Raw genomic sequence first — 27,422 nt, 5'->3', positions numbered from 1 at the left:
AGAAATAAAATCCTTTACAGACAAGCAAATGCTGAGAGATTCTGTCACCACCAGGCCTGCCTTACAAGAGCTCCTGAAGGAAGCACTAAACATGGACAGGAACAACTGGTACTAACCACTGCAAAACATGCCAAATTGTAAAGACCATCCATGCTGGGAAGAAACTGCATCAACTAATGAGCAAGATAACCAGCTAACATCATAATGACAGGATCGAATTCACACATAACAATAGTAACCTTAACTGTAAACGGGATAAATGCTCCAATTAAAAGACACAGACTGGCAAATTGGATAACGAGTCAAGACCCATCAGTGTGCTGCATTCAGGAGACCTATCTCATGTGCAGAGAAGACATAGGCTCAGAATAAAGGGATGGAGGAAGATCTACCAAGCAAATGGAAAACCAAAAAAAGCAGGGGTTGCAATCCTAGTCTCTGATAAAACAGACTTTAAAACAACAAAGATTGAAAGAGACAAAGAAGGCCATTACATAATGGTAAAGGGATCAATTCAACAAGAAGAGCTAACTATCCTAAATATATATGCACCCAATATAGGAGCACCCAGATTCATACAGCAAGTCCTTAGAGACCTACAAAGAGACTTCGACTCCCACATAATAATGGGAGATTTTAACACCCCACTGTCAACATTAGACAGATATCAATGAGACACAAAGTTAACAAGGATATCCAGGAATTGAACTCAGCTCTACACCAAGCAGAACTAATAGACATCTGCAGAACTCTCCACCCAAAATCAACAGAATATACATTCTTCTCAGCATCACATGGCACTTATTGCAAAATTGACCACATAATTGGAAGTAAAGCACTCCTAGTAAATGTAAAAGACCAGAAATTACAACAAACTGTCTCTCAGACCATAGTGCAATCAAATTAGAACTCAGGATTAGGAAACTCACTGAAAACCACCCAACTACATGGAAACTGAACAACCTGCTCCTGAATGACTACTGGGTACATAATGAAATGAAGGCAGAAATAAAGATGTTCTTTGAAACCAATGAGAACAAAGACACAACACATCAGAATCTCTGGGACACATTTAAAGCAGTATGTAGAGGGAAATTTATAGCACTAAATGCCCACAAGAGAAAGCTATAAAGATCTAAAATTGACACCCTAACATCACAATTAAAAGAACTAGAGAAGCAAGAGCAAACACATTCAAAAGCTAGCAGAAGCCAAGAAATAACCAAGATCAGAGCAGAACTGAAGGAGATAGAGACACAAAAAACCCTTCAAAAAATCAATGAATTCAGGAGATGGTTTTTTGAAAAGATCAACAAAATTGATAGACCGCTAGCAAGACTAATAAAGAAGAAAAGAGAGAAGAATCAAATAGATACAATAAAAAATGATAAAGGGGATATCAACACCGATCCCACAGCAATGAATTCAGGAGATGGTTTTTTGAAAATATCAACAAAATTGATAGACCCACTAGCAAGACTAATAAAGGCGAAAAGAGACAAGAATCAAATAGATGCAATAAAAAATGATAAAGGGGATATCACCACCGATCCCACAGAAATACAAACTACCATCAGAGAATACTATAAACACCTCTATGCAAATAAACTAGAAAATCTAGAAGAAATGAATAAATTCTTGGACACATACATCCTCCCAAGACTAAATCAGGAAGAACTTGAATCCCTGAATAGACCAATAACAGGTTCTGAAATTGAGGCAATGACTAATAGCCTACCTACTAAAAAAAGTCCAGGACCAGACGGATTCACAGCCAAATTTCACCAGAAGTACAAAGAGGAACTGGTACCATTCCTTCTGAAACTATTCCAATCAATAGTAAAAGAGGGAATCCTTCCTAACTCATTTTATGAGGCCAGCATCATCCTGATACCACAGCCTGGCAGAGACACAACAAAAAAAGAGGATTTTAGACCAATATCCCTGATGAACATCAGTGCAAACATCCTCAATAAAATACTGGCAAACTAAATCACTAAATCCAGCAGCACATCAAAAAGTTTATCCACCATGATCAAGTTGGCATCATCCCTGGGATGCAAGGCTGATTCAACATACACAAATCAATAAACATAATCCATCATATAAACCAAACCAATAAATGGGGAAAGGATTCCCTATTTAATAAATGGTGCTGGGAAAACTGGCTAGCCATATGTAGAAAGCTGAAACTCGATCCTTTCCTTACACCTTATACAAAAATTAGTTCAAGATGGATTAAAGACTTAAATGTTAGACCTAAAACCATAAAAACCCTAGAAGAAAACCTAGGCAATACCATTCAGGACATAGGCATGGGCAAAGACTTCATAACTAAAACACCAAAAGTAATGGAAACAAAAGCCAAAATAGACAAATGGGATCTAATTAAACTAAAGAACTTCTGCACAGCAAAAGAAACTACGAATTTTGTCCAAAAACTGAACAGGCAACCTACAGAATGGGAGAAAATTTTTACAATCTACCCATCTGACAAAGGGCTAATATCGAGAATGTACAAAGAACTTAAACAAATTTACAAGAAAAAATCAAACAACTCTATCAAAAAGTGGGCAAAGGATATGAACAGACACTTCTTAAAGAAGACATTTATGTAGCCAACAGACACACGAAAAAATTCTTATCATCCCTGGCCATCAGAGAAATGCAAATCAAAACCACAATGACATACCATCTCACACCAGTTAGAATGGCGATCATTAAAAAGTCAGGAAACAACAGGTGCTGGAAAGGATGTGGAGAAATAGGAACACTTTTACACTGTTGGTGGGACTGTAAACTAGTTCAACCATTGTGGAAGACAGTGTGGCAATTCCCCAAGGATCTAGAACTAGAAATACCATTTGACCCTGCCATCCCATTACTGGGTATATACCCAAAGGATTATAAATCATGCTGCTATAAAGACACATGCACACATATGTTTATTGCAGCACTATTCACAATAGCAAAGACTTGGAACCAACCCAAATGTCCATCAGTGACAGACTGGATTAAGAAAATGTGGCACATATACAACATGGAATACTATGCAGACATAAAAAGGGATGAGTTTGTGTCCTTTGTAGGGACATGAATGAAGCTGGAAACCATCATTCTGAGCAAACTATCACAAGGACAGAAAACCAAACACCGCATGTTCTCACTCATAGGTGTGAAATGAACAATGAGAACACTTGGACACAGGGTGGGGAACATCACACACCAGGGCCTGTCTAGGTTGGCGGGAGAGGGTAGGGATAGCATTAGGAGATAGGCCTAACATAAACGACTTAATGGGGGCAGCACACCAACATGGCACATGTATACATATGTAACAAACCTGCACATTGTGCACGTGTACCCTAGAACTTAAAGTATAATTCAAAAAAAAAAAAAGAATTTGGCTTTTTTTCATTCCTAATTCCTAAGAGATAGTCTCTAGATTCTCAGAATTTCTCAAATGATAATAGTGTCTTTGTTATTTATGGGGTCTTGATGTTTGCTAACCAGGGACTCATGATGAATCCCTAAACACTTTATGCTAACAAGTTAGTTCAGGATAGAGGTTGGCCATGCTGGAAAGATGAATCATGTGACTAGAGAGTTAAGACATTCAGTCAAGTAATACCAGCCTGATTTCTGGGAAAGAGTGACCTGGAGACTGATTTTGATCACAATGAACCCCTGATAAAAACTCTGAATTCTGAGGCTTAGGTGAGTGTCTCTGGTGATGACACAGACCGGTGTGCCTGGAGGGTGCCTCCTGAGGGCACAGAATGTTTATGTCTGAGGGCCCTCAGACCTCATCCTATGGATCTCCTTTTTAACTGGATGTTGTATCTTTTATAATAAAAATGCAAATATATGTATGATGCTTTCCTGAGTTCTAGGAGTCATTCTAACAAATTATTGAACCTGAGGGGTTATGGAAACCCACAATTTGCAGCCAGTTGTTCAGAATATGGGTGGCCTGGGAACCCCTGATGTCTGGTTTTATTTCTTTCTTTCTTTCTTTATTTACTTTTTCTTTTGAGATGGAGTCTCGCTCTGTGGCCCAGGCTGGAGTGCAGTGTCTCCATTTCAGCTCACTGCAATCTTCACCTCCCAGATTCAAGTGATTCTCCTGTCTCAGCATCCCAAGTAGCTAGGATTACAAGCACATGTCACTATGCCTGGCTAATTTTTGGTGTTTTTTTGTGTATTTGAGATGGGGTTTCACCATGTTGCCCAGGCTGGTCTCAAACTCCTGAGCTCAGGCAATCCACCTGCCTGGGCCTCCCAAAGTGCTGGGATTACAGGCGTGAGCCACTGCGCCCGGCCTGGTGTCTGGTATTTAAAGGTAAAGTTCATCGAGGATTCTGTCCTTAGATGGTGAAGTTCGACCTCTGGGTAGTTAGTGTCAGAACGACATTGCACAAACAAAAAGCTGTCAAAACCTGTCATCCTTTTACTTTTAACTTATCAAAGTATGTGTAATCATCCCCACTTGTAAATATTAAAGCACTTCTCCATATTATGCACAATATTTACAGAGTAAAAGACGGCTTTAGAGCCAGAAAACCCTGATTTTCAATTCTGACATTGCCATTTACCTAGCGACAAGACTTTGGACAATTATGGAACTTAAATAAGCTCTTATCCTATTAGAGGTCACTTTCCTCAACTCTACAATGGGAAGATTCAAAGTAAACTTCATGCTCTATAGTCACAAGTCAAAGTAGAGTTATGATACAAGATGATGTTACACCTAGGGAAGACAGATTTCTACTTTCTCAGAAAAGTACTGCCGAGCTTGAATTCTATTAAGAGAAACTCTTCTTTGTGGCATTCAGACCACAGGAAAGCTCCCGGAATCATTGTGATCTTCACAATCACATGGTGGGGAGCCAAAGATGATTTTTTCCTATTTTTATTTAGGTAAGTCATTCTCTCTCTCAATCTCTCATCTCCTGTTTCCTTTCTTCTCTCCCCCATACTCTCTCTCCGCCTCCCTCCCTTCTAAGAATTCGTAACTGGACAAAAACAATAACCTCTCGTGTCTGTCTGTATCATGGCTCTCATGAAACAGTCGTGTGACATGTTATTCAATTTACATATACAAACAAAAAAAAAGGACTGGATTTTTATTTTCTTTAAAAAGTTTAAATCCTCCACACGGTCTTAGTAGAAGTTAAATCAATGCAATCACTATTGAATGTGATCATGAAGTAAACCACTGAGACACTCCTTACAGACTGCAGGGGGAAGTAAACCACTGAGACACTACTTACAGACTGCAGGGATCATTAAGACATGATGCCTTGGAATGAAGTTTATGATTGCAGCAAGGAAATAATGGATCTCTTCCTTACCAGGGCACATTCTTTGCATCTTGAGCAACTGTGAACAAATTTCCCTCTACAATAACCTTCCCACAACCTACCACAAGTTAGATGTCCTCTAACAAATTCCGAGCCTCCCTTCCAGATACATGCAATGTGATATATCCTATTGCCATACTATGATCTGTTTGTGCATCTGTTGTCAAGTCTAGAGAGAAGAGTTGGTGTTTTGTGAATTTCTATAGCCCCAAGGCTAGCATCATGGCTAGTACATAGGTGATGAATTGAGAATAGAACAGAAATCCAACAAAACAAATAATAATATGCTCATTATTGTTTGCATTGGCTTGAAAAAATGTTGCTTCAATATCATTTAGTCCCACAAACAGTACTTTGACATATTCTATGTGAAAAATCCCTATCCTAGGCAGTGGCTGAGGAGCAGGGAAAGTGAGTACTAGTCATAATAGTGAACCAGGCTCTGCCTTTAAGGGATTTGCAAAATGTTGGGAAATATACACGGATACAGCTATCTCTTCTGCCAAAATAATGTGCACTATGGCAAAACAATGAAGATAGTGAAAAGACTAGTGGTTGCCAGGCACTGGGAAGAAGGCAGGATAAATAGGCTAAGCACTGAGGATTTTTTGAGCAATGGAACTACTGTGTATTGTACTATAAGAATGGATGCACATCACTCATTATACGTCTGTCCAAACCCATAGAATGTGCAACATGAAGAAGGAACCCTCATGCAAACTAGGAACTTTGGGTGATAATGACATGTCAATAGAGGTTCATCTGCTGTAACAAAGGCAACTCTCAGGTGGGAGATGTTGATAGTGAAGAAGGCTATGCACGTGAGGGCGCATGAGGTATATAGGAAATCTCTGTATCTTCCTCTTTATTTTCCTTTACTGGGAACCTGAAATGCTCTTTTAAAAAGTCTTTAAAAAATAAAAAAAGAATGGGACTGCTGGGGAATATGAAATGAACTTCTTCAGAAAAGGAGGGAATGAGCCACACTAAGCACAGGGAACAGCCTGGGCAAAGGCCCAGAAGGCTGGGCACACTCTGCTCCAGGTTTGGTTCACTCCCATGTGGATGGAACAAGAGTAAGGTGTTGGGAGTATGAAGTCAGACAGAGAGAGAGAACCCATGCCATTGATGAACTCGAATGCCTTGTATAAATGAGTCATCTGGTCTTTATACCACAGGTCATAGATTCTTGGAATTAAAAAACAAAACAAAACATGTATCAAATTCATCACGGACAGTTAAGACAGGAAACAGAAAGTGCAGGAAGTCAGTTGCCAAAATAGCAAATAATTAGTTTCATTATTGTAATTATAGAAAAATGAAAGTAGCAAAGGATCTAATTGAAAGAGAATGGATTTAGAGTCAAATACCAATGAACTGCGTTAGTTAACATGCATTCAGAATGCCTTTATGCCAGTTGCTCTTTTAAGTGCTTTATGGACTGATCAATCCACTAGTCACAGCAATCCTGTGGAGGAGAAATTCTATTTCCTTTTGCCGAATTTCACACAGTTAATAATCGTTAGGGGGAAAGACTCAAAACCAGACAATCTGACAATCTGGCCAACTCTTCAGGTTGTAGGCGAAACTCCCAATTGTCTTAGAATAGAGAGGCATGGTGTGGGTGTTGGGGGAGCAGAGACAAAGACAGATTTTGCAGAGTGTCTGGCATCTGGCATATGTTTAGGCCATGTGATATGGTTTAGGCCATGTGATATGGTTTGGCTGTGTCCCCACCCAAATCTTATGTTGAATTGTAGCTCCCGTAATTCCCAGATGTTGTGGGAGGGACCTGGTGGGACATAATTGAATCATGGGGGCAGCTTCCACCATCTGTTCTCGTGCTAGTGAATACATCTCACAAGATCTGATGGTTTCATGGGGGGAAAACCCTTTCACTTGGCTCTCATTCTCTCTTTGCCTGCTGTCATATAAGACGTGCCTTTCACCTTCCACCACGTGATGCCTCCCTAGCCACGTGGAACTGTGAGTCCATTAAATCTCTGTTTCTTTGTAAGTTACCCAGTGTCGGGTATGTCTTTATCAGCAGTGTGAGAACATACTAATACACCATGGTACTGTCACAGACCATGAAGAAATGCTATTATGGCTTTCGTTAGTTGTTTTTTCTTTTTAGAGACAGGGTCTCACCTGTCACCCAGGCTGGAGTGCAATGACAGGAGGCACAGTCATAGCTCACTGTAACCTCTAACCCCTGGGCTTAAGCAAACCTCCCACCTCAGTCTCTCGAGAAGTTTGGACTACAGGTGTGAGCCACCGTGCGCAGCAAATGCTATTATTTTCACATAGAAATGGAAATCTTTTATTTCCCTTTTTCCCTTACACTGGACGAATGGAATATAATTGTATCTGATAACGTCACAGTGAGGCATAAATATTAAGGTCACTGGGTTCTTGAGGGAAGAGAAAATAGTTCTTTATCACTCATGCTTTTGATCTGGGGTTAAAGAATCATCAGAATACTTTGTGAGAGATCAAGGAGTTCAAGAGAAGCTTCCAGTTTGGAGTGGGGGTACAGATATTTCTGTAAAAGTAGTATGGGGGATACAGAAGGCTCAGGTCAGAGGTCTGTGGAGAGAAGACTGGAGGAGAGAGATCCGCCTCTGAGAGTGACTGCCTTTGTTCTTCCAGGAAGATGAGTGCACCTGCACTGTGCAGGAGTCCCAGCCTCAAGCTCAACACAGAAGCTGCAAGGAGAGGCTGATCCTAAAATACGACACTGTGCAAGGAAAATATCTTGAGGCCCCCAAAATCACTAAGCTAAACAGAAAAGCCAAACTAGGAACTGCTTAAGGCAAACCTGCCTCCCATTCTATTCAAAGCTACCCCTTTGCTCACTGAGATAAACATGTATCTGATTACCTCCTTTGGAAAGGCTAATCAGAAACTCTAAAGAATGCAACCATCTGTCTCTTATCTACCTATGACCTGAAAGCCCCCTCCCAGCTTCAAATTGTCCCGCCTTTCAAGACCAAACCATTGTTCACCTTACAGATCTTGATTGATGTCCCATGTCTCCCTAAAATGCATAAAACCAAGCTGTGCTCTGACCACCTTGGTTACATGTCATCAGCACCTCCTGGGGCTGTGTTATGGATCTGTGTTCTCAACCTTGTCAAAATAAACTTTCTAAATTAACTGAGACCTGTCTCAGGTTTTCGGGATTCACAACATAAATATGGATAACCAATGGGTTAGAGCAACCTGCAGGTTTGGACACTCCTAGAAAGACTTCCCCCAATCATGTCTTGTTGCCATTTGACTCCAGGGCACTGATGCGAGAGGTAGTGAGAAAGGAGTGGGCAGAGAAGCCCCAGAAGGACTGAGGTTGATTTTCCAGCTGATGTTGCAGGGTGGAGGCACAGAGAGGGAATGAATTTATTTATTTGTTTAATTGATTTTTTTTTTTTTTTGAGGCGGAGTTTCGCTCTTGTTGCCCAGGCTGGAAACCTCCGCCTCCCAGGTTCAAGCAATTCTCCTGCCTCAGCCTCCCGAGTAGCTGGGATTATAGGCATGTGCCACCACACCCAGCTAATTTTGTATTTTTAGTAGAGATGGAGTTTCTTCATGTTAGTCAGGCTGGTCTCGAACTCCCGACCTCAGGTGATCCACCTGCCCCAGCCTCCCAAAGCACTAGGATTACAGGTGTGAGCCACCGTGACCAGCCAAGGGAATGCATTTATTTAAAAAATAGAGGTATGTGATATAACTGCACCTGTGAGTTGAGGGACTGAGATTCATATTCACAAGAATGTATGTTAATATGTGCAAAAAAAAGACTGGAAGACAATCTGCAACAAAACCTAATAATGATAATACTAGAGGTTCTGATAGTGGGCGATTAATTTAAATTTCTTCTCCAACAGTTCAGATTCTCTGTAGTTAAATCATACAACTCTGATGAAGATGCACTTACATATTAGTATACATGCATACCTACATATGCATACATACACATACATATATATGCAAACACACATACATACATGCACACACACACCCCCCCCCACAGAAGAAAACGTCTCGGTGTCATGTTTTAAACTTGTTTGGACCAGTTGGTTTGGAGGCTCTCTGGCCTGTACACTTTATAATTGCCATACGCTGTGCTGACACTAGATGTCAGGGTATAACTGAGAACCAAATAACTGTATGTTTGCAAGGTTGCACTGCCCTTGGAAGTCTCTTGGATTTTTAAAATATCCTACAAGTCTCAGGTAGCAGAATCTTTGAAATTTAGCCATTTTAAAGCATCCTTTAAATGATGGGCACTTAAACATGATGATTTAAAACTCCTTGCAGAGACAGCGAGGCAGAGCACGGACTTTGGAATCAGAGTGAGTTGGCTTTGAACATTGGCTTTAATAAGCCATGTGATCTTTAATAAATTATTATACTTAGTGCCTCAGATTCTCTCTGTGGCATTGAGCTTGTGAGTTTGTTTACAGGATTACAGAGGTAAAGCATCTAAAACCTCCAGCGTAGAGCCTGATGTTTTTCTGATCCTTGAAGGGAGCACAGGACTATTTAGCTTGTTGGATTTCCAGGAGTAGGGCCATGTGCGTCAGGACAAGACACGAACCTTGACCTCTTGCCCAGGGCACTTCCCTCTTGACCTCTAAGTCCATTAACAAACTCTGTGTGACAGCAGCAAAACAGATTGCACTCCGGATACATATACGGAAACAATACACACAAACATGTGATCTTTTCTCCCTGAAATGAATCATTCATCTATTAAACCATATACAGTAAGTCCTCATTTAACATCATCAGTAGGTTGCTGGAAACATTGACCTATAACACAATTAAAGGGATGTGTAACAGAAGCAGTTTTACCACAGGCTAATTGATATAAACAAGAGTTAAGTTCCTATGGCATATTTCTGATCCCAAAACCATCATTAAACTTAAAGACCTAAAACACTTCTAATATTAAACCCTGAAGTAAATCTGAGCTATACATATATTTAAGAACAATTAATAAAAACAAATAATGATTTGCCCAGTATTTGGTGACTCGATGAATGACAGCAGTTGTAGTGGTGGTGGGTTCGATCAAAGAATAAATGTCTGCAAAGTGAAATTGTAAGGAGCACCTCCTGCCAACCTGTAGTTCACCATCAGTCAGAAATATGGTAACTCGCTGAGTGCTTCCATACTTTACCCTTTCCTGGTGGCTCAGGAAAACAAATGATTCAACAAGATACCATCCCATTGCAGGACTCAGCCCTGGACAAGATACCACCCCATCTCAGGGTGCACTCACACATACCCACACTCACTCTGACCAGGATGATGTACACACACCAATTCACCTAATGGGCACAGCTGTAGACTATGGGGGAAATCAAAATACCTGGAGAAAAATCACCCAGGCAGACAAGGTGATAATGTGCCAACTCCACACAGACAGTGGCCCAAGTGACCAATGCCTTTATTTTTATTTTTACTTTTTTTTGGGGGAGGGGGGGACGGAGTCTTGCACTGTCACCCAGGCTGGAATGTAGTGGTGCGATCTTGGCTCACTGCAACCTCTGCCTCTTGGGTTCAAGCGATTCTCCTGCCTCAGCCTCCCAAGTAGCTGGGATTACAGGCATCTGCCACCACACCTGTAGTTCACCATCAGTCAGAAATATGGTAACTCGCTGAGTGCCATATTTGGAAGTGCCAGTATGGAAGCACTCAGCGAGTTACCATATTTCTGACTGATGGTGAACTACAGGTTGGCAGGAGATGCTCCTTACAATTTCACTTTGCAGACATTTATTCTTTGATCGAACCCACCACCACTACAACTGCTAATTTTTGTATTTTTAGTAGAGATGGGGTTTTGCCATTTTGGCCAGGCTGTTTGAACTCCTGACCTCAGTTGATCTGCCCACCTCGGCCTCCCAAAGTGCTGGGATTACAGGCACGAGCCACTGAGCCCAGTCTTTGGCCCAATGTCTTTAAAGTTCACCTGGAAATCATATTTATTTGAATGGCACATTTGAGATAAGAAAGAATCTTCATCTGACTTTCACGTCACTCTGGTGTGGGGATGGGCAGACTGTGGTTCCTATTTTGCAGGTGAAAACGCACTACATATAATTCCACTCCAGAAGCAGTGGGGGAGGAAGTGTTTCATTGTTATTTTGTTAGATCGGTTTGTCCATTTCACAGAAACAAAGTCATTTCAGACCATTAGCTTGTTTCCTCTCTATGAACTGACACAATCGTTCATTAATTTGGTGTCACTTTCGCTGGTACATAAACAAACTGGGCCACTGTCGGAATCTCACTGGAAAGCCTTATTCCTGAGTCTTTCCAAAACAAAACTGACAAACCTGTCGCAGGGCAGTCCACATATCTGTCCTCAAAGATCACCGGCAGGGTGTTCCAATCCCCGTCGATGTCCAGGCACTCTGCAGGCAGCGGAGGCATGCTGGTGAGGTACTCTGAGTTCCGGATGTCCAGGGATAGCTGGCTGTGCGTCTGTATCCTGGGGAACACATGGCAGGGTAAGCACTCAGGGAAGAGTGAAAGGTTTCCAAACTATTACCCCCTCTTCCTAATCCCAGGAAAATACTCAGTTCTCAGCCGACTCTGGCAATTGTCTGCCCATCATCCTTTTCTTCCACCCACCTACTCAGCCCCCAGAGCCATAGTCTGCTTTGTTTTGGAACTGACTGAGGTGTTGAAGTGAAAGGCCATGGATTATAGGATTAGCAGAAATACAAGGGCATTTATCACAGACCATTTTAGTGAAACATAATAAATACCACATTAGTGGAAAGCAAACTGAGTTTTTAAATGACTAGAAATTTAGAAATTTTAAATTAGCAAATTGAAAAAATATAAATCTACATATCTTTTACTCTTTTCTTACTTCTTAGATGACTTAGGATCTGGTCATATTTTGGCATATTTGAATTAAAACCTATCTAAAATACCATTTTTATTGATTATTACATGGACAGTGGCATCCTGGATGAAGGTATACATTTCCCTAGATCAGGAGCCATATTTTTTGGTTTCCCCTGTAAGATGAAAATAAATATGTCCCATATTCTTTCTTTCTGACATATATATCCTTCCACCAACAGGAATTCAATTCCAGAGGTTGGAATCATCACCATTCCAAAGTGTGTATTCCCTTCTCATCAAGTTTCTACAGAAGGGGGAGAGTGTATTTTACTCTATAAAGGAAAAAAGCATGAACATTTCATCATTATTTTCCATGCCAACTCAATCACTCTTCCCCCAAGGGAAGAAGGAGCCTTACAGAGTCTATGAGTTTTGGGAAGACTTGAGCTTGCAGAGCTAGTTTCCGTGTGTCTGTCTATCACTCCTGTGGAGCAGCTCAGCCTCTGGAAGCTCCCTTCTTACTCCCCAGCCTTGCAGACCAGCTGCCTGTAGAAGAGCTTCATAGCTGTGAAACTGCACAGACTCAAAGCAACTTCTCAAACTCAGCATTCTCGGGAACAGGTGCAATGAAGATAAATGTATAGACATATATAATATTTATGTATGTATAGTTCATACAATATACATATTGAATTTACATATTAAGTATGACTTCATATACATATCTATCTACTATACATATTAAATATGTATATTTTGTTTCCTTCTCGTTTTTAGTTGGATGTTAACCCACCACAATAGAGAGGAAGGGTTATTTTCTCTTCCTCAAAGCCCTGAAGGTTGCTACAACTTCATAACTCTGTGAATTCTCAGAATATTTAACTCTTTAAATGTTCTTCTCTGAATATGTAACTCTTTACATATTCTTCTCAGCATATTTAACTCTTTAAATATTCTTATCTGAGTGTTTAAATGGAATTTTTTCACAGTCAATTCTGCACTTTTTACCACCCTCTGAATCTGGAATTTCTGGCCTAGTTTTGGTTTTATTAGAAAATATGTTGAATACCAGTGGACTTAGGATGGTGTGCATGGGCTAGGAAGTATACCTAGAGGATTGCAGCTTGATTTCAGGTCGAACAAGCTAACAGTCATGAAAAAAACAAGTGATGAAGCAAATAATTAAAATATAGCAGGACAGGTGTGGGAGAGTCAGGTCTAAGTTACGTTATGCAGGCTGTGATCTAGGGAAATGCAGCTTCTTCAGCATAGGGCTTTCGTGAATGTGACCAAGTACCTAAAACAAGGCCTAGCAAGTGTTAAAAAGCTGACTGAACATGCTAAAGGGTACACAGGAATCAGTGCCTATCTCTGATTGCAGGAATCTGAGGAGTCTGGTTCTAGGCCGAAATTCTGTGCATGACCTCTCAAGGCCAACCATAGGCAACTGCAAGGTTTTGCTAAGCAGGCTTCACAGGAGAAGCTTCCCTGCCATCCTTAAACTTGACGCACAGCCAGTGCAATGTGGCCGTCTGGAGGAAGTTGCAGAACAGTTGTGTCATGTTAGATGTAACTATGACACTGTTACTATCTTTTTTTTTTTTTTTTTAGTGAGACAGAGTTTTGCTCTTGTTGCCCAGGCTGGAGTGCAATGGCACAATCCTGGCTCACTGCAACCTCCACCTCCCGGGTTCAAGAGATTCTCCTGCCTTAGGCTCCCAAGTAGCTAAGATTACAGGCAGGAACCACCATGCCTGGTTAATTTTGCATTTTTAGTTTCTCCATGTCGGTCAGGCTGGTCTCGAACCCCCGACCTCAGGTGATCCACCTGCCTCGGCCTCCCAAAGTACTGGGATTACAGGCATGAGCCACCGCACCCGGCCCACTATCTTTATTTGAAGATTAAATATGTTTTAAGAAATGCGAATGGGTGCCAAGTTGACAAGGGATGGATTCATGTTGGTTGATTTTGGATGTCACCTTGATTGGATTATGTGATCCCCATATAGCTGGTAAAGCACTATACATTGTCAAACATTGCATGGATTATTCTCAATGCTTCTGCTGAAAGGGAAACCTAGGTGGTTTAGTGTGGATTAGAATGACTGGGCTGCCCCGGGAATGTCTGTGAGGGTGTCTCCAGAGGAGACTGGCGTGCAAATTGTGGGACTGAGTGGGGAAGATCTACCCTTAATGTGGATGGCACCATCCAGTTAGCTGGGTCCTGGATGGAACAAAAAGCAGAGGAAAGGCAAATTCATCTCTCACTCTCCCTTGGGTCTGGAATGCTCTTCCCCTGCCCTTAGATGTCAGAACTCCAGGTTCTCCAGCTCTTGGACTCTGGGACTCTCAACAGCGCTCTCTGCACCCCATGTGCTCCCAGGCTTTGGCCACCATCAGCTTCCTTGGTTCTGAGGAATTCTAACCTGGCTTGAGCCACGCTCCCAGCTGTCTTGGTCCTCCAGCTTATAGAAGGCCCATCGCGGGACTTCTTGGTCTCCGCAATAAAGTGAGCCAATTGTCCTAATATATTTCTTGTCATCTCTCTCTCTCCATGTATATCCTATGGGTTCTGTCTCTCTGGAGAACACTGATGAAAACAGATCCTGGTAACAGAAATTACCAGGTGCTAATTGACTGAAACAAGTTGGGGGAGAAGTGTTCCAGGCAGGGATGCTCTCCTCCATGGCAAAGATCACAGTTAGGAAACACCACAATCCACCCCACTCAGCCCAACCAAAGGCAGTTGTGATGTCCACTCCCCCTGCTCTGTGTTTTTACAGTGCCTATCACCTTCTATCATGCTGCATAACTGACTGATTCATAATGCTTGTTGTTTAGCACCTGTCTTCCAACACATGCTGTTTTGCTCACTGATGTATATCCCAAGTGCCTTAGACAATGCCTCCCATTCAGCGAACAGCACTTTGACTATACTTGTTAAATCAATAAAATTAATCAACACGGTGTATGCAGGGAACGAGGGAGCTCTGCAAGAGTGGTTCTGACGGCTGGCGCTGCAGCAGGAAGGTCCTGAGCACCTTTTTTGAGTCTGGACCCTACGTGGGCAATGAGGAAGCAGTGAAGACCAATAGGCCAAGAAGGGCCACAGCCTCATCTGTGTTTTAGAATGATCATTCTGACCAGGCAGGGAGTCTGTGAGTGAGTGGGGTTCTTCACATGTGTGGTGTATGCAGGCGTGCGGTTATGGGTGTGGCATGTGTGCATGTATGTTTTCCTGAGTGTATGCATGTGCGCATGTGTTTACATGGACATGTCTATGTTTATAGAGGCGGAGGCGTGCCTGTGTGTGCATATGAGTGTAGCTGGGTGTATGCATGGGTGCATATGTGGCAATGTTATTGCTGCATGCACGCATGCATGTTCATGTGTATGTGTTTTATGGGGTTCTGTGGAGAATAAAGAGGGATAGGCTAAGAAAGGTCAATTAAAAGGCAACACTACTTGAACAATAATTAAAGGGAAAAACTACTTTTCTTTCCGAGTTAAACAAACTACAGGGAGAATGTGGAGTTGGAGTTGGAGTTGAGTTTATTATTAGCAAAACTGGGAGTGAATCTTAATTTCTGACTCTCCAAGGCTCTGAATGACCCCCACCCCTGCCATCACTGTAACTCCTCCACCTTCCTCTTCACACACTGCCCTCCAGCCCCACTGACGTTCTCCTAGATCTCTGGTGCAGCATTCAGCCTGTGTCTGGCCTCAGGGCCTTTGCATTGGCTGTTACCTCTACCTGTAATGCACTGTCCTCCTGGGCTCCTTCCCACCCTCAGACCTTAGTGTAAATGTCACCTTCTCTGAACTGTTCTCCTTTAACACCCTACTTTAGAGAGCCACGGGTCCTATTAGGTCAAATCAGGAACTTTCTATTACCCGGTTCTTTAGCCCCATCTTAAATTTTCTTGCCTATTTGCAAATTTATTTATTGTCTTCTCTGTCCAGTGAGGGCACAGACCTTGTTTACCTTGTTTGCTTTTTAATTCACTGTATGGAAAGTCCCCAGATCAGTTCCTGGATATAAAGGATGATGAATAATTATGCAGAGGGAGGAAGGGAAGGAGAAAGGAAGTTGAGTAAATAAAAACATTAGCAACTAGCAGTAGCATTAATTAAATAAGAAATCCTCATTCCTTATCATCAAGAGGATCCAAACAGGAATCTGAACTCTGCTTTTGCCTTTTCAAACTGTCACCTCCAATTCCACTTCCTACCTACTCCTCCCCCGTCCCACCCATGGCAGAAGCCACATAAGGGGAGAGAGACTAGCCTGGAATGTACCCTGCATAGGTCAGCCTGGCACACCTGTGTCTGAGCGTGCATGCTCCATTCATGGCCCCTGTTCAGCACATGGTCACCTCCTCATCTATGTAAACGACACTGAGGGAGCAGGGTTTGCTTGGAAGCCAGTTGTTTGCACAGTAGGCAGAGACACTCCTATTCTGAGCATTCAGGCAGAATCCTTGGATTTTAGTTGGGTTATTCTGTATGGCATGTAGGGAAAGAGTCTCCTGAAACATACAGGACCTGCTTCAGCTTTTTTTTTTGTTTCAACATCAGGTTTACCTGAGTCCAGACTTATGCTGTCAGACAGGAATCCTGACTCCAGGAATACAGAACGAACGCATAAGGACACTTCTGTTTTAGAGATTCACAAATCTGCATTTCACTTCATTCCTCCTCATTTGTTCTTTAGGATGATGGCTCAACAGTGCACAGAGAAGTCAAAGCAAGCAGGTTACGAGTGTGGTCACTGGGCTCCAACACATCCTGTTTGTCTTACTTGCTGGCTGTGTGGTCTAAGGTAAGTTACTTAACCTCTCTGAGCCGAGGTTTCCCCAGTTTCTTCTTCTTTAAAGTGGGGAGAATAATAGTACCTACCTCATAGAGTTCATGTGAATATTAAACGAGCCAAAGTATGTGAAGCACTCATTTCTGATCAGAGTAGTTTCAATAGACTAAGCACCATGAATAAATGTCTATTTATTCGCACCAAGTAAAATGCCTATTGTGGTCAACCCTATGGACATAGCATCTCTTAGAATGAATTCCTTTTCAAAAGTTAAAACTCACAATTATGTAAAAGAAAGAGTGATATCTCATTACTATTGTTATGAAAATGAATACATCAGTATAGGTTCCATCACCACTTCCACATTCATTCCTCAGCAAACTTTCACCCAACACCTCCTTGCTGTGTGAAAAGCACTAACTAGACATTGGTAAAACAGAGAAGAGAAACAACAAAACACACCCCTGCTACTGGTCAATTCTAGATGATTTGTTAACACTTTTTATTACCACCCATGGCAAAAGATGGTCTTCATTTCCATGGCAACACGGTCCTATCACATACTCCCAGAAACACACACTGAAGGAAAAGTTTCAGCAAACACTCCTTCCTCATATCATCTATTCCGCCTTGTCTTGCCCTGTCCTTTCCTACTCCCTCCTATCCTTCTCCCTTCTATCCTATCCTATTTCATTTAAGAAGCACTGTTCCAAACACACTAAGTTGATTTCACTGTCCACTAAATGATTGTGACCCATCGTTTGAGAAACACAATTTAATCTGAGCTTGAACAAGATGGGTCTTGACAGCTGAGTTTCACCTGTGCCATCTACATTCCCCCATGTCCATCCTGATTTGGGAGTCCGCTGCTGCCTTGCATAAGCAGCATGACCTCCCTGGGGCAACTACTTCTCTCCAGCTCTGACCTGCAGGTGTGCAGAACCAGTCACGCACAGGTGCCAGCCCTGCATAGCCCCTCTTCACTATCTCACGGTAAGCCTCACTTCTCTTCACAGCACTTCATACGTTTTCTCTAGCAATTTTCTCAGTCTGAAATAAAATTCTCCCTCTGGCCGGGCGCGGTGGCTCAAGCCTGTAATCCCAGCACTTTGGGAGGCCGAGACGGGCGGATCACGAGGTCAGGAGATCGAGACCATCCTGGCTAACACGGTGAAACCCCGTCTCTACTAAAAACACAAAAACTAGCCGGGCGAGGTGGTGGGCGCCTGTAGTCCCAGCTACTCGGGAGGCTGAGGCAGGAGAATGGCGTAAACCCAGAAGGCGGAGCTTGCAGTGAGCTGAGATCCAGCCACTGCACTCCAGTCCGGGCGACAGAGCGAGACTCCACCTCAAAAAAAAAAAAAAAAAAAATTCTCCCTCTGTTTCATAGCTCTTCTTATTCCTGATGACCTGGCAAAAAGTTTACTTTCTCCTGAGTAGTATCCCGCTTATCTTAGTCTATGATTTATGTTTTCTGTTAATGTCTACTATTCCCTGAATGCTTACAACATTCTCTATTCTCTAACGTCACTCAGAGGATAAGCATTACAATCTCCTGGGGATTTGGAGCGCTCCATCTCTCACCTGATTCAGATCTCCACTCAACCATCACCTTCTCCAGCAGACCTTCTGTGACAATTCATGAACTAGGACTCTCTGTTCCTCTCACAGCGATGCATGTTTCCCCATAGCACTTACTACTACTTAGCATATCATATCTATGTACTTGTAGGCCTTCCATCACCAAAACATAAGCTCAATGAGATATTGGATTTGTCTGTTTTATTTGCTGTTGAATATCCAGCACTCAAAATAGTGAAGAGCTAACATAGTCAACAGTAAATACATTAGTTATTGAATGAAGGACTCTTCCCTTTACATCTAAAAAAATCAGATATAAGAGATTCAGTACCTAGTTTGATGTCACAAGCATTATAAGTTACAGAATCAACATTTCAAATCATGTATATAAGATTTGAAATGCCAAGGCCCACACTCATTTGCTGGTAAAGGAAAAACAAAAGCATTAACCATAATGTTCATAGTACACGATCCAAAGTCTTTTCCCGGCCAACAAGGCCCCACATGGACTGGTCCCTCCTGCCCTCTGGCCCTCCCTCCCTCCCCTCTCCTACTTTCTCACTGTATTCTGGCTACACTTGCCTTCTTGCTGATCTTTAAACAAGTTGTGTTCCCATATCAGAACCTTTACGACAACTATTCTGTCTGCCTAAACAATATTCTCGTATGTCATGGCATGGCTTGCTGTAACCCCAGACACCGTTCAAATGTCACATCTTCAAAAAGACCTTTTCTTATCACGTTGGCTAAAACAGACTTTCTCTTCTACTCAGTGTTGCATTGGGACCCATTGACGCTGGTTTGCAAGAGCTGACTATACACATCTCTTCCCAATTCCATATTCCGTGATAGCACATTGGTAGCTTGAAAGCGACCCTTGTGAAAACATTTGCACAGGAGAAATCAGAAAACACTACAAAAGGCAGTTCGTCCTTTGTCTATTTTTGCTCTTCTGAAAGCTGGTGGTTAAACATTTATGAGATTGCTAGGCATACCCCATTTCTCTTTATTTTCTATGTTCTTATCTTGCTTTTTTTCTTCCACTTGTCAAAACTTGAAATTATATAATTTATGTCTTGTCTGTTTCCTGAATAGGATGACTGACCCATGTATACAGCACCTTTACTATATTACTGTTGTATTTCCACTTCTCCATGGACAATACACATTTGCTTACTTCATCACTCACCGTCTAACCCTCTCTGAGGAGAGTATGTGGCTAGCCCCATGTGTTCCATATGCATGGCCATGCCTGTTATGTCCTCACAATTGCTACCTTACCCACTGTGTGGATAAGGAAGCTGCGACTGGATGAGGGTGAGAAAAAAACAAGAAGGACAGAAACATAACTCTCTCAAGGACCAATTGCTAACAAATGCAGGAACTGGGTCTTGAACCCATGTAATCTGAGTGCTGGATCATCTGCAGTTTGTACTGGTGGTCAGTGTTCTAAAGCTCTTCTGGGAGAGCAGTTGTCTCTGAGTCGGTCTCCCGTGTCTGTGCTCACACTCCTTGAGAATGCAACCATGGCTCCACAATCTAAGGCTTCCCTATTGTTGCAGTAACTCTGAAAAGAAGATTTCCTGCAGGGATCTTGATATGCAATACTTTTCTCAGTGACCCTCACAGTTCTGTTTATATTTGTCAGATTAGCTCTTCTCTGATTGTAATTCTAGAAAATATATTCTCCCAGTTCTAGCTGGCCACTGGGATACAAGAATTAATGAGTGAGTGAACGACAGCAGAAATTCCTAGACTTGTCATTTCAACACGCAGCTGTGCTTTCCTTGGTGCCACCCCCTTACTTGCAGAATCCATGAGACAAGCCGTGAATGTCACTGTACTTTTCAAAGAGAATGAATTGTGGGGAGGAAAATAGGATTCCAATGAGAAAGGTGAAAAGGTCTCCATGTCCGTCTTGAGTGATGGATGGGTCTCATGTGTTTCTCCTTCTATTTTTGCTATGGCATCTCAAACATCTTTCCCTCCACATTGAATTCTTGAGGTGAACATACCACTCGGGAGCAAAAAGAAACCCTTGGATCGTGGACCGGAGGACAAAACCTATTAGAGGAGTCTCTGCTCCCACTCACCCGGGAATCTATGAGACAGTGACCTCATCCTCCATCAACCCCCTCACTTCCTTGAGTACTTTTCAGTTTTTTTCTAGAAGAAGGCAAACTTAGAAATCCATCAGCCCTCCTAATTACGTAGTTCAGACTTAATTCTTACGCTAAATGCATTTCATAGCTACCACAGAGTCTCAGGTGAATTCTGTGTTTTTTTCTGACATAGTTTGTGGCCATACCACCTGCTTCTAATTCGTTTTGCAGAGGACTCAGCACAGATGTCTTCAGGGATCTAGGGTGCCTTGATTCTGTCTACAAAACCATGACACTCAATGAAAGAAAATTTTGGCCGGTGACCTTCTCTGCCACCTGCCAGCTCCCCACTCTGCAATCTGACTCTTTTGCCTGCAGAGGAAATGCAGACAGAAAGTGCAGAGGTGGGCAGACTTCTCTCCTTCACATCCAGTGAGGAAGTGAAGAGTAACTTTGAACTGCATGTCTTGGGTGGCTGCTTTTAGGGGTGAAGCGGGCATGCAATGGATACTTACAGATTCTCCTGAAACGTCAGGACTGCAAGCTTTTGGTGCTCCATGTAAAAGAAGGCCTCAGAAAACCTTCGGACCTGCAGAACAAAACAACGTAAACAGTTCAATTCTTTAGGTAGGTATTACCAGCACTTTCTTTTTCTTTTTAATTGAGGCTCAAAGAGATGAATGGCATTTCCTAATAGGAGGAGAGCCATGCCCATGACCTGAAGGTCCTGAAACAACAGTCTTCACATTCCTCCAATCTGATCTCTCTCCTTCATAGCTCTTCGCCCACACTTGGTCTATGAACACAGGTGAATGCAGTCTATGAATCTGTCCTTGCATTGTTTTTGCTATTAATTTTCACTTGAGGCCTTATTTGTTCTACTAGAATAGGACCTCTGTGAACAGGGTGCATAAATAAATGCAGATGAAACAGACTTCCCAAACCCAGTCATGTATGTTCTCTGAACATCTTGTGGACTCTGATCTTCATATGTTTTGTCACCTCGTTCTAACGAGATGTTGGTCTAAATACCAACATATTTAGTTATGCATCAACACCTACCCATATGCACCTAAGCTGGTGGCAGAGAAATACACACAGAGCAATGTCTTACATTAAAAAGCACTTTTTGAGCTGGGTTCAGTGGCTTGTGCCTGTAATCCCAGCACTTCAGGAGGCCGAGGCGGGCAGATTGCCTGAGGTCAGGAGTTCGAGACCAGTCTAGCCAACATGGCTAAACCCCGTCTCTACTAAAAATACAAAAAACTTAGCTGGGTGTGGTGGCACATGCCTGTAATCCCAGCTACTCGGGAGGCTGAGGCAGGGGAATTGCTTGAACCAGGGAGGTGGAGGTTGTAGTGAGCCAAGATCACACCACTGCACTCCAGCCTGCGTGACAGCGTGAGACTCCATCTTAAAAAAAAAAAAAAAAGCACTTTTTCCAAAATATTTCTAATATTTCTTGTGACAGGCTCTGACATCCTCTGAGATTGCCAAGACAAATATTCTATGAATGACACAGCAAAGGCCTGAGAGGCTAAGCATGTTCACGAAGCCACCCTGCACGATCATGGTAGAGACAGGAAAGCACGAACGAAGACCTAGAGGCCAATCCCAATGCCTGATCTAATTCTCATACAGGTTCCTCCAAAGAAATCAAATGCACGTGATCAGAGAATGCACAGCAGTTGGCCACTCACCCTCAGGGTGTGGTGTTCCTGGGTGAGATACGTGGTCACTTGGGAGTGCAGAGTGACTGTGTCCAGGAACTGGGTCCACAGAGCCATCATGTGGGACGTGAGCCAGGCCAGATCCTTGCTTATCTGCTCAGCGATCTTCTCCGGATTGTTCAACATCTGGAGAGGCAAAACAGGTGGTAGTCAAGGCTCCCGACTCCATGAAGTCAGGGGCAGTCTTCTTCTTGAAGTCTTCACTGACTTTTCTGTTTTCAATAAATCACTCTCCTTTCTCTATACATCTGTAGTATTATAGTACACCTCATAATACTACAGGATCATGTTATCACGTTTGATCTGGAAGCTAAAACAGCAATGGCAACAATAAATTATTGAGGTAGTTCCTGTCTATAGAAAAACATCCAAAGCCCTTAGTCTGGCAGGCAAGATTGTCCACTACCTAGTCCCAGTATGTCTTTCCCATTTCATTTTGCTTTCATGTATGTTCTGAGTACAGCTTACTCTTAGATTTCTATAAACATCTTGCAACTTTAATATTTTCTGTCTCTCTTCATTTATCCTGGATATCCCCTTTCAACTTTTCTATCAAATCATCTAATCCCATCACCACAAAGCTCAATTCATCCTACTTTTCAATGCCCAGAGCCAGCAACACTTGCTTTATGACATCTTCACAATTGCCATCAGCTGGAAAGCTTTTACTCACATTCTCCCCAAACTCCTCAGGGTACCCCAGATCCATATACTGGACTCTACTCTGTATCCCATCAAATTTTGGATGCAGTACTTCACAGCAGTTATAACTTCCAATCGTCACTATCTCCTATGTGGAACACTGAACACTCGGCATTTGATGGTGCTCCCCATCGAATCCAGAGGAGACCAGCTACCCTTTGGTAGAGTTACTGTGGCCATCCAATTACAGAAAGTGAAATGAGAGTCAGTAAAAGAATGCCCACCCTCACACAGAGCAGGGATTCAACAGAAGGGATTTATTACTACGAAGCCACATCACCATGTCACCTTCACATAGTAAGTGTTTAAAACACCTCCTGAGAGAAGAGAGCATCTCTATAACCTCACAGCAGCTGAGGACTGAGGCAATTCATGCACGGTCAATGCTCCATAGCTTTTCTCCACCATCCTCCTCACATTACTCCACATTTGTTTTTGTTTTTCTTTTAGTGGCAGGGTCTCGCTCTGTCACCCAGGCTGGAGTGCAGTGGTGTGATCATGGCTCACTGCAGCCTCGAATTCCTGGGCTCTGGCAATCCTCCCATCTCAGCCTCTGGCTGGGACTACAGGTGCATGCCACTGCACCCAGACAACTTTTTGTAGAGACGGGGTCTCACTACATTGCCCAGGCTGCTCGAACTCCTGGGCTCAAGTGATCCACCTGCCTCAGAGTGTTGGGATTACAGACATGAGCCATCACACCTGGCTTCACTCCACATTTCTTATGGGGGATTCCTGGTTACATTAACTAAAACTTAGAGGAGTTAGACTAGAAAGGGCCTAGAGGCTTTGGGAGAAGACCCTTTGGAGAGAAACTCTTTAGATAGCTGCAGTTTAGAACCAGGAGAACCATGTTTTGGGGGAGTAACTTGAATTCTGGAGAGGTGAGAAGAGAGGTCACATCTCTGAGGATGGCAGGGAGCCAGTTGCCAAGGCCTGTCACTGACCTGTAAGCTTCATCACTTATACAAGCCTTTAATCCCAGGCACATGTTTAGAATAAGAGAGAACTCAGAAATGAACAAGAGAGGGTCTCTGTCTGTAGGGAGCCTCGTTCAGTGGTGGAAACAGGAACGTGAGTTAACAATGAAAAGTGCCGCGGAGCTCTCTACCATGCACAATAGACCAGGGACACGCAGCCACAGCCACATCCAATCCCATTCCTTTCCCTTCTTTGCCCTGTGCCTCAGTTTCCCCATCTGTAAAGTGAGTATGTAAAGCAAATTACTGCTTTTGGATGTAACAACATATGAGGAGATCTAAGTCTAATGCCTAGCTTGAAATGCTGGAAGTTTCTTTGGCTGTTTTTAGACTGAAGACCGGTGCTAGATGGAGACCGATTGGGTGAAGTGAGGCATCCAAGAGTATGAAAAAGAGGGAAGGAGGAGTTTGGCACACAGTAAGCTTCTCTAAATGTTGCATATTTCTGCTTTATCGTGGATGACTTGCTTCCAGATACGGAACATCATTTAGCCACAGCATCATCTCTGAGCTACTTCTTCCAAAAGGTAAGATAAGTCTGTGATGATGACACAAGCTATGAAACCCCAACATGAGGGAATGGCCTGCATTTTCTTCTGATGAAAGCTTTATTTCCAGCACTGGCTCTGGGGCAGGCAGGGGTCAAACAGGGAATGGCCACTCTTGGCCCATTCCCATACATCATGGTCAAAAGTGTTAAGTAAAAATTAGGACCGGGCACAGTGGCTCACACCTGTAATCCCAGCACTTTGGGAGGCTGAGGTGGACAGATCCTGAGGCCAAGAGATCGAGACCATCCTGGCTCACACCTGTAATCCCAGCACTTTGGGAGGCTGAGGCAGACAGATCATGAGGCCAAGAGATGGAGACCATCCTGGCTGACATTGTGAAACCCTGTCTCTACTAAAAATACAAAAAAATTAGCCAGGGGTGGTGGCAGGGGCCTATAGTCACAGCTAATCTGGAGACTGAGGCAGGAGAATTGCTTGAACCTGGGATGCAGAGGTTGTATGAGCCGAGATCATGCCGCTACACTCCAGCCTGACGACAGAGTGACTCTGTCTCAAAAAAATAAAGAAGAAAAGAAAACTAAAAGTTGAATGGTGAATATGGCGGGCAGGGTCAGTTATTACAAAACCTCCTAGCTAGACAGTGAGGCTTTTGGTTGAACTGTAAGTGACTTCTGTATAGATTATTGAACCAGTGCCTCTCATAATAAGACCCAACTTTCTGCATCAGCATGTGGCACAACTGTCCTTGAAAATGCCCCCCACCTCACCTCTGCCCACCTCCTGTCCTAGCCCAATGCACTCCCGTTCCCAGCCACACTAACCTGCTGGCAGTGGGCTGTACACACACCTGGCCCTCTCCAACCCCAGGCCCTTGTTCAGGCTGCTGGTCTCCCTGCCCACCTTCCCCTGTCACCTTCCAGTTGCCTTTCTTCTTCTCTTCATCACTTTGGCCTTGTCTGTCCTCTACCAGGTAACCATTTCAGAAACCAATTTTGTGTCTTCTTGTTTTTTTTTTTCTAAATAATTTCAACTTTTATTTTAAATTCAGAGAGTCCATACACAGTCCATATTGCTTCTGACGACTCTTCTGAACCTTCTCCAACGCTCCGCGTGTAAGTCTAAGATCCTTCTTGACGTCTACTTGACCCGCACGGGCACCTCTCATAGCACCTCCACCCACAAGTTGCTGGCTTCACTTCCTATGTCCCTGTTTGCCATTTGCCTGCAATTTGAGCTTTAGCCTGCCGAGTATTCCCAGCCCCTAGCACAACAGCTGAAAGACAGCAGGGGTCAGTGACTCTTTACAAAATGAATAGGTGGCTCGGTGTCCGTGGGAGGTGTCCCAGGCCTCTGGAACTCAGACTGCCTCTCCCAGGCTCCTTGTGCCCTATCTCACAGCACCACCACCACGCCACCACCACAGTGGCACCGGCAAACACAGCATGAATCCTGAGCTCTGCCACCAGAGTGGAAAAAAGAAAAACGAAAAGCTATTCATTAAATGTGTCTTTGGGAGGATTATGTTTCTCCAAGTTGATTATAGAAATGGCTTTAGATAAGGTTAAAGAAGCTTCTAATTAAGCCACAAGAGGACTTTTCTTCTCTACAGATGCCCGAGCCTGTGCAGTCACAGATGGCGGGCTTGGAAGGGTTTGTTCCAGAGACCGAGGATGCCCTTTACACTAACAAGGAGGCAGCTGCAGCCCAGAGCTGTCATAGCTGAAACTCCCTGAAAAAAGGCCCTGCCATCCACGTCTGCCACACGTTCACCCTCGTCACCTGGGTGCTAACCAAGCACCTTTGTTCACTTCCTCACTCCCTTGCTCTGCCAACTGAGTGCCAGTTCTGTCCCAGGGGTATGCCAAGCTCTGGGGAGCCAAACATAAATGCATACAGTCCAGGGACAAGCGTATGATTGTATTATAGTTATTTAATTAGATAATTATAATATACCTGTAAAGTACTGTGCAAGAGATATATACTGAGTACTGTAGAAGGGTCATGGAAGGCTTCCTGGAGGAGGTGATACTTACATTACATCTTCAAGGTGAATAGACAATAAGTCAAGAGAAGCCTGCTTCACCTTCCATGAACAAACTGTGCTCTCTCGCTGGTCCTCAATTATGGTTGCCCATCAGAATCACTAGGAGGCTATAAGTCCACAAATATCTGGGTCCGTCTCAGATGCTCTGAGGGTGTGGCCCAAACATTAAACCTTTGTAAATTTTTCACAGGTGATTGTAATGGGCAGCCAGGGTTGCAAACCCCTTCTTGGTCACAACCCCTGCCTTCGTGCATGTCCTCATCTTAATCCAGAATCCCTCCCCAACACCTTGTGTGCATAGACACTCAGGCATACACACACCTGCGGTGTCCACTCCTGTTTCAGATCTCAGTTCAGTGCCATCCATCCAGGCGCCCTCTCCTACATACACAAGACGGGGGGCCTGAGAATAACAATGGCAACACTGACAATTGAAAGTTACAAGGCACTGTGCACCAAGAGCTTTACAGAAATTTTAATCTACTTAATTACTTAATCCTTATAGTAATCCTACCCATACATCTAATATTATCAATCTTAATTTATGGATGGAGTAACTAAGGCACTCGAAGGTTGAGCCACATGCCCAAGACTACAGATAGTAAGTGGGAGGCAATGTCTGGACCCAGGAAGTCCAGCGCCAAAGCTCTGTTTAGTTGTCACGCAATGCAGCCTCTCATTAACCCCTCTCCATGCTGTGTAGACCTGCATGCTGGCTCCTGTCCCACTGC

General features: G+C 43.1%; 1 protein-coding gene across 2 annotated transcripts in view; it reads right to left on the bottom strand.

The window, feature by feature from the left end:
• The window catches only part of FAM135B (family with sequence similarity 135, member B), a 298,084-nt gene that overhangs the window by 30,778 nt on the left and 239,884 nt on the right, over positions 1 to 27,422 (bottom strand). For both annotated transcript variants that reach the window (XM_011938131.1, XM_011938133.1), the window contains exons 10-12: positions 22,424 to 22,579; positions 21,239 to 21,312; positions 11,711 to 11,865 (exon numbers count right to left, since the gene is read on the bottom strand). In XM_011938131.1, coding sequence (XP_011793521.1) covers positions 11,711 to 11,865; positions 21,239 to 21,312; positions 22,424 to 22,579 — 385 coding nt within the window. The remainder of the gene's footprint in view (positions 1 to 11,710; positions 11,866 to 21,238; positions 21,313 to 22,423; positions 22,580 to 27,422) is intronic.

The sequence above is a fragment of the Colobus angolensis genome, unplaced genomic scaffold (assembly GCF_000951035.1).
Source record: "Colobus angolensis palliatus isolate OR3802 unplaced genomic scaffold, Cang.pa_1.0 Scaffold17, whole genome shotgun sequence".
In the NCBI taxonomy this organism is placed as follows: domain Eukaryota; kingdom Metazoa; phylum Chordata; class Mammalia; order Primates; family Cercopithecidae; genus Colobus; species Colobus angolensis.
Note: the sequence above shows the minus strand (reverse complement) of the source record. Positions and strands in the feature narration are given on the sequence as shown.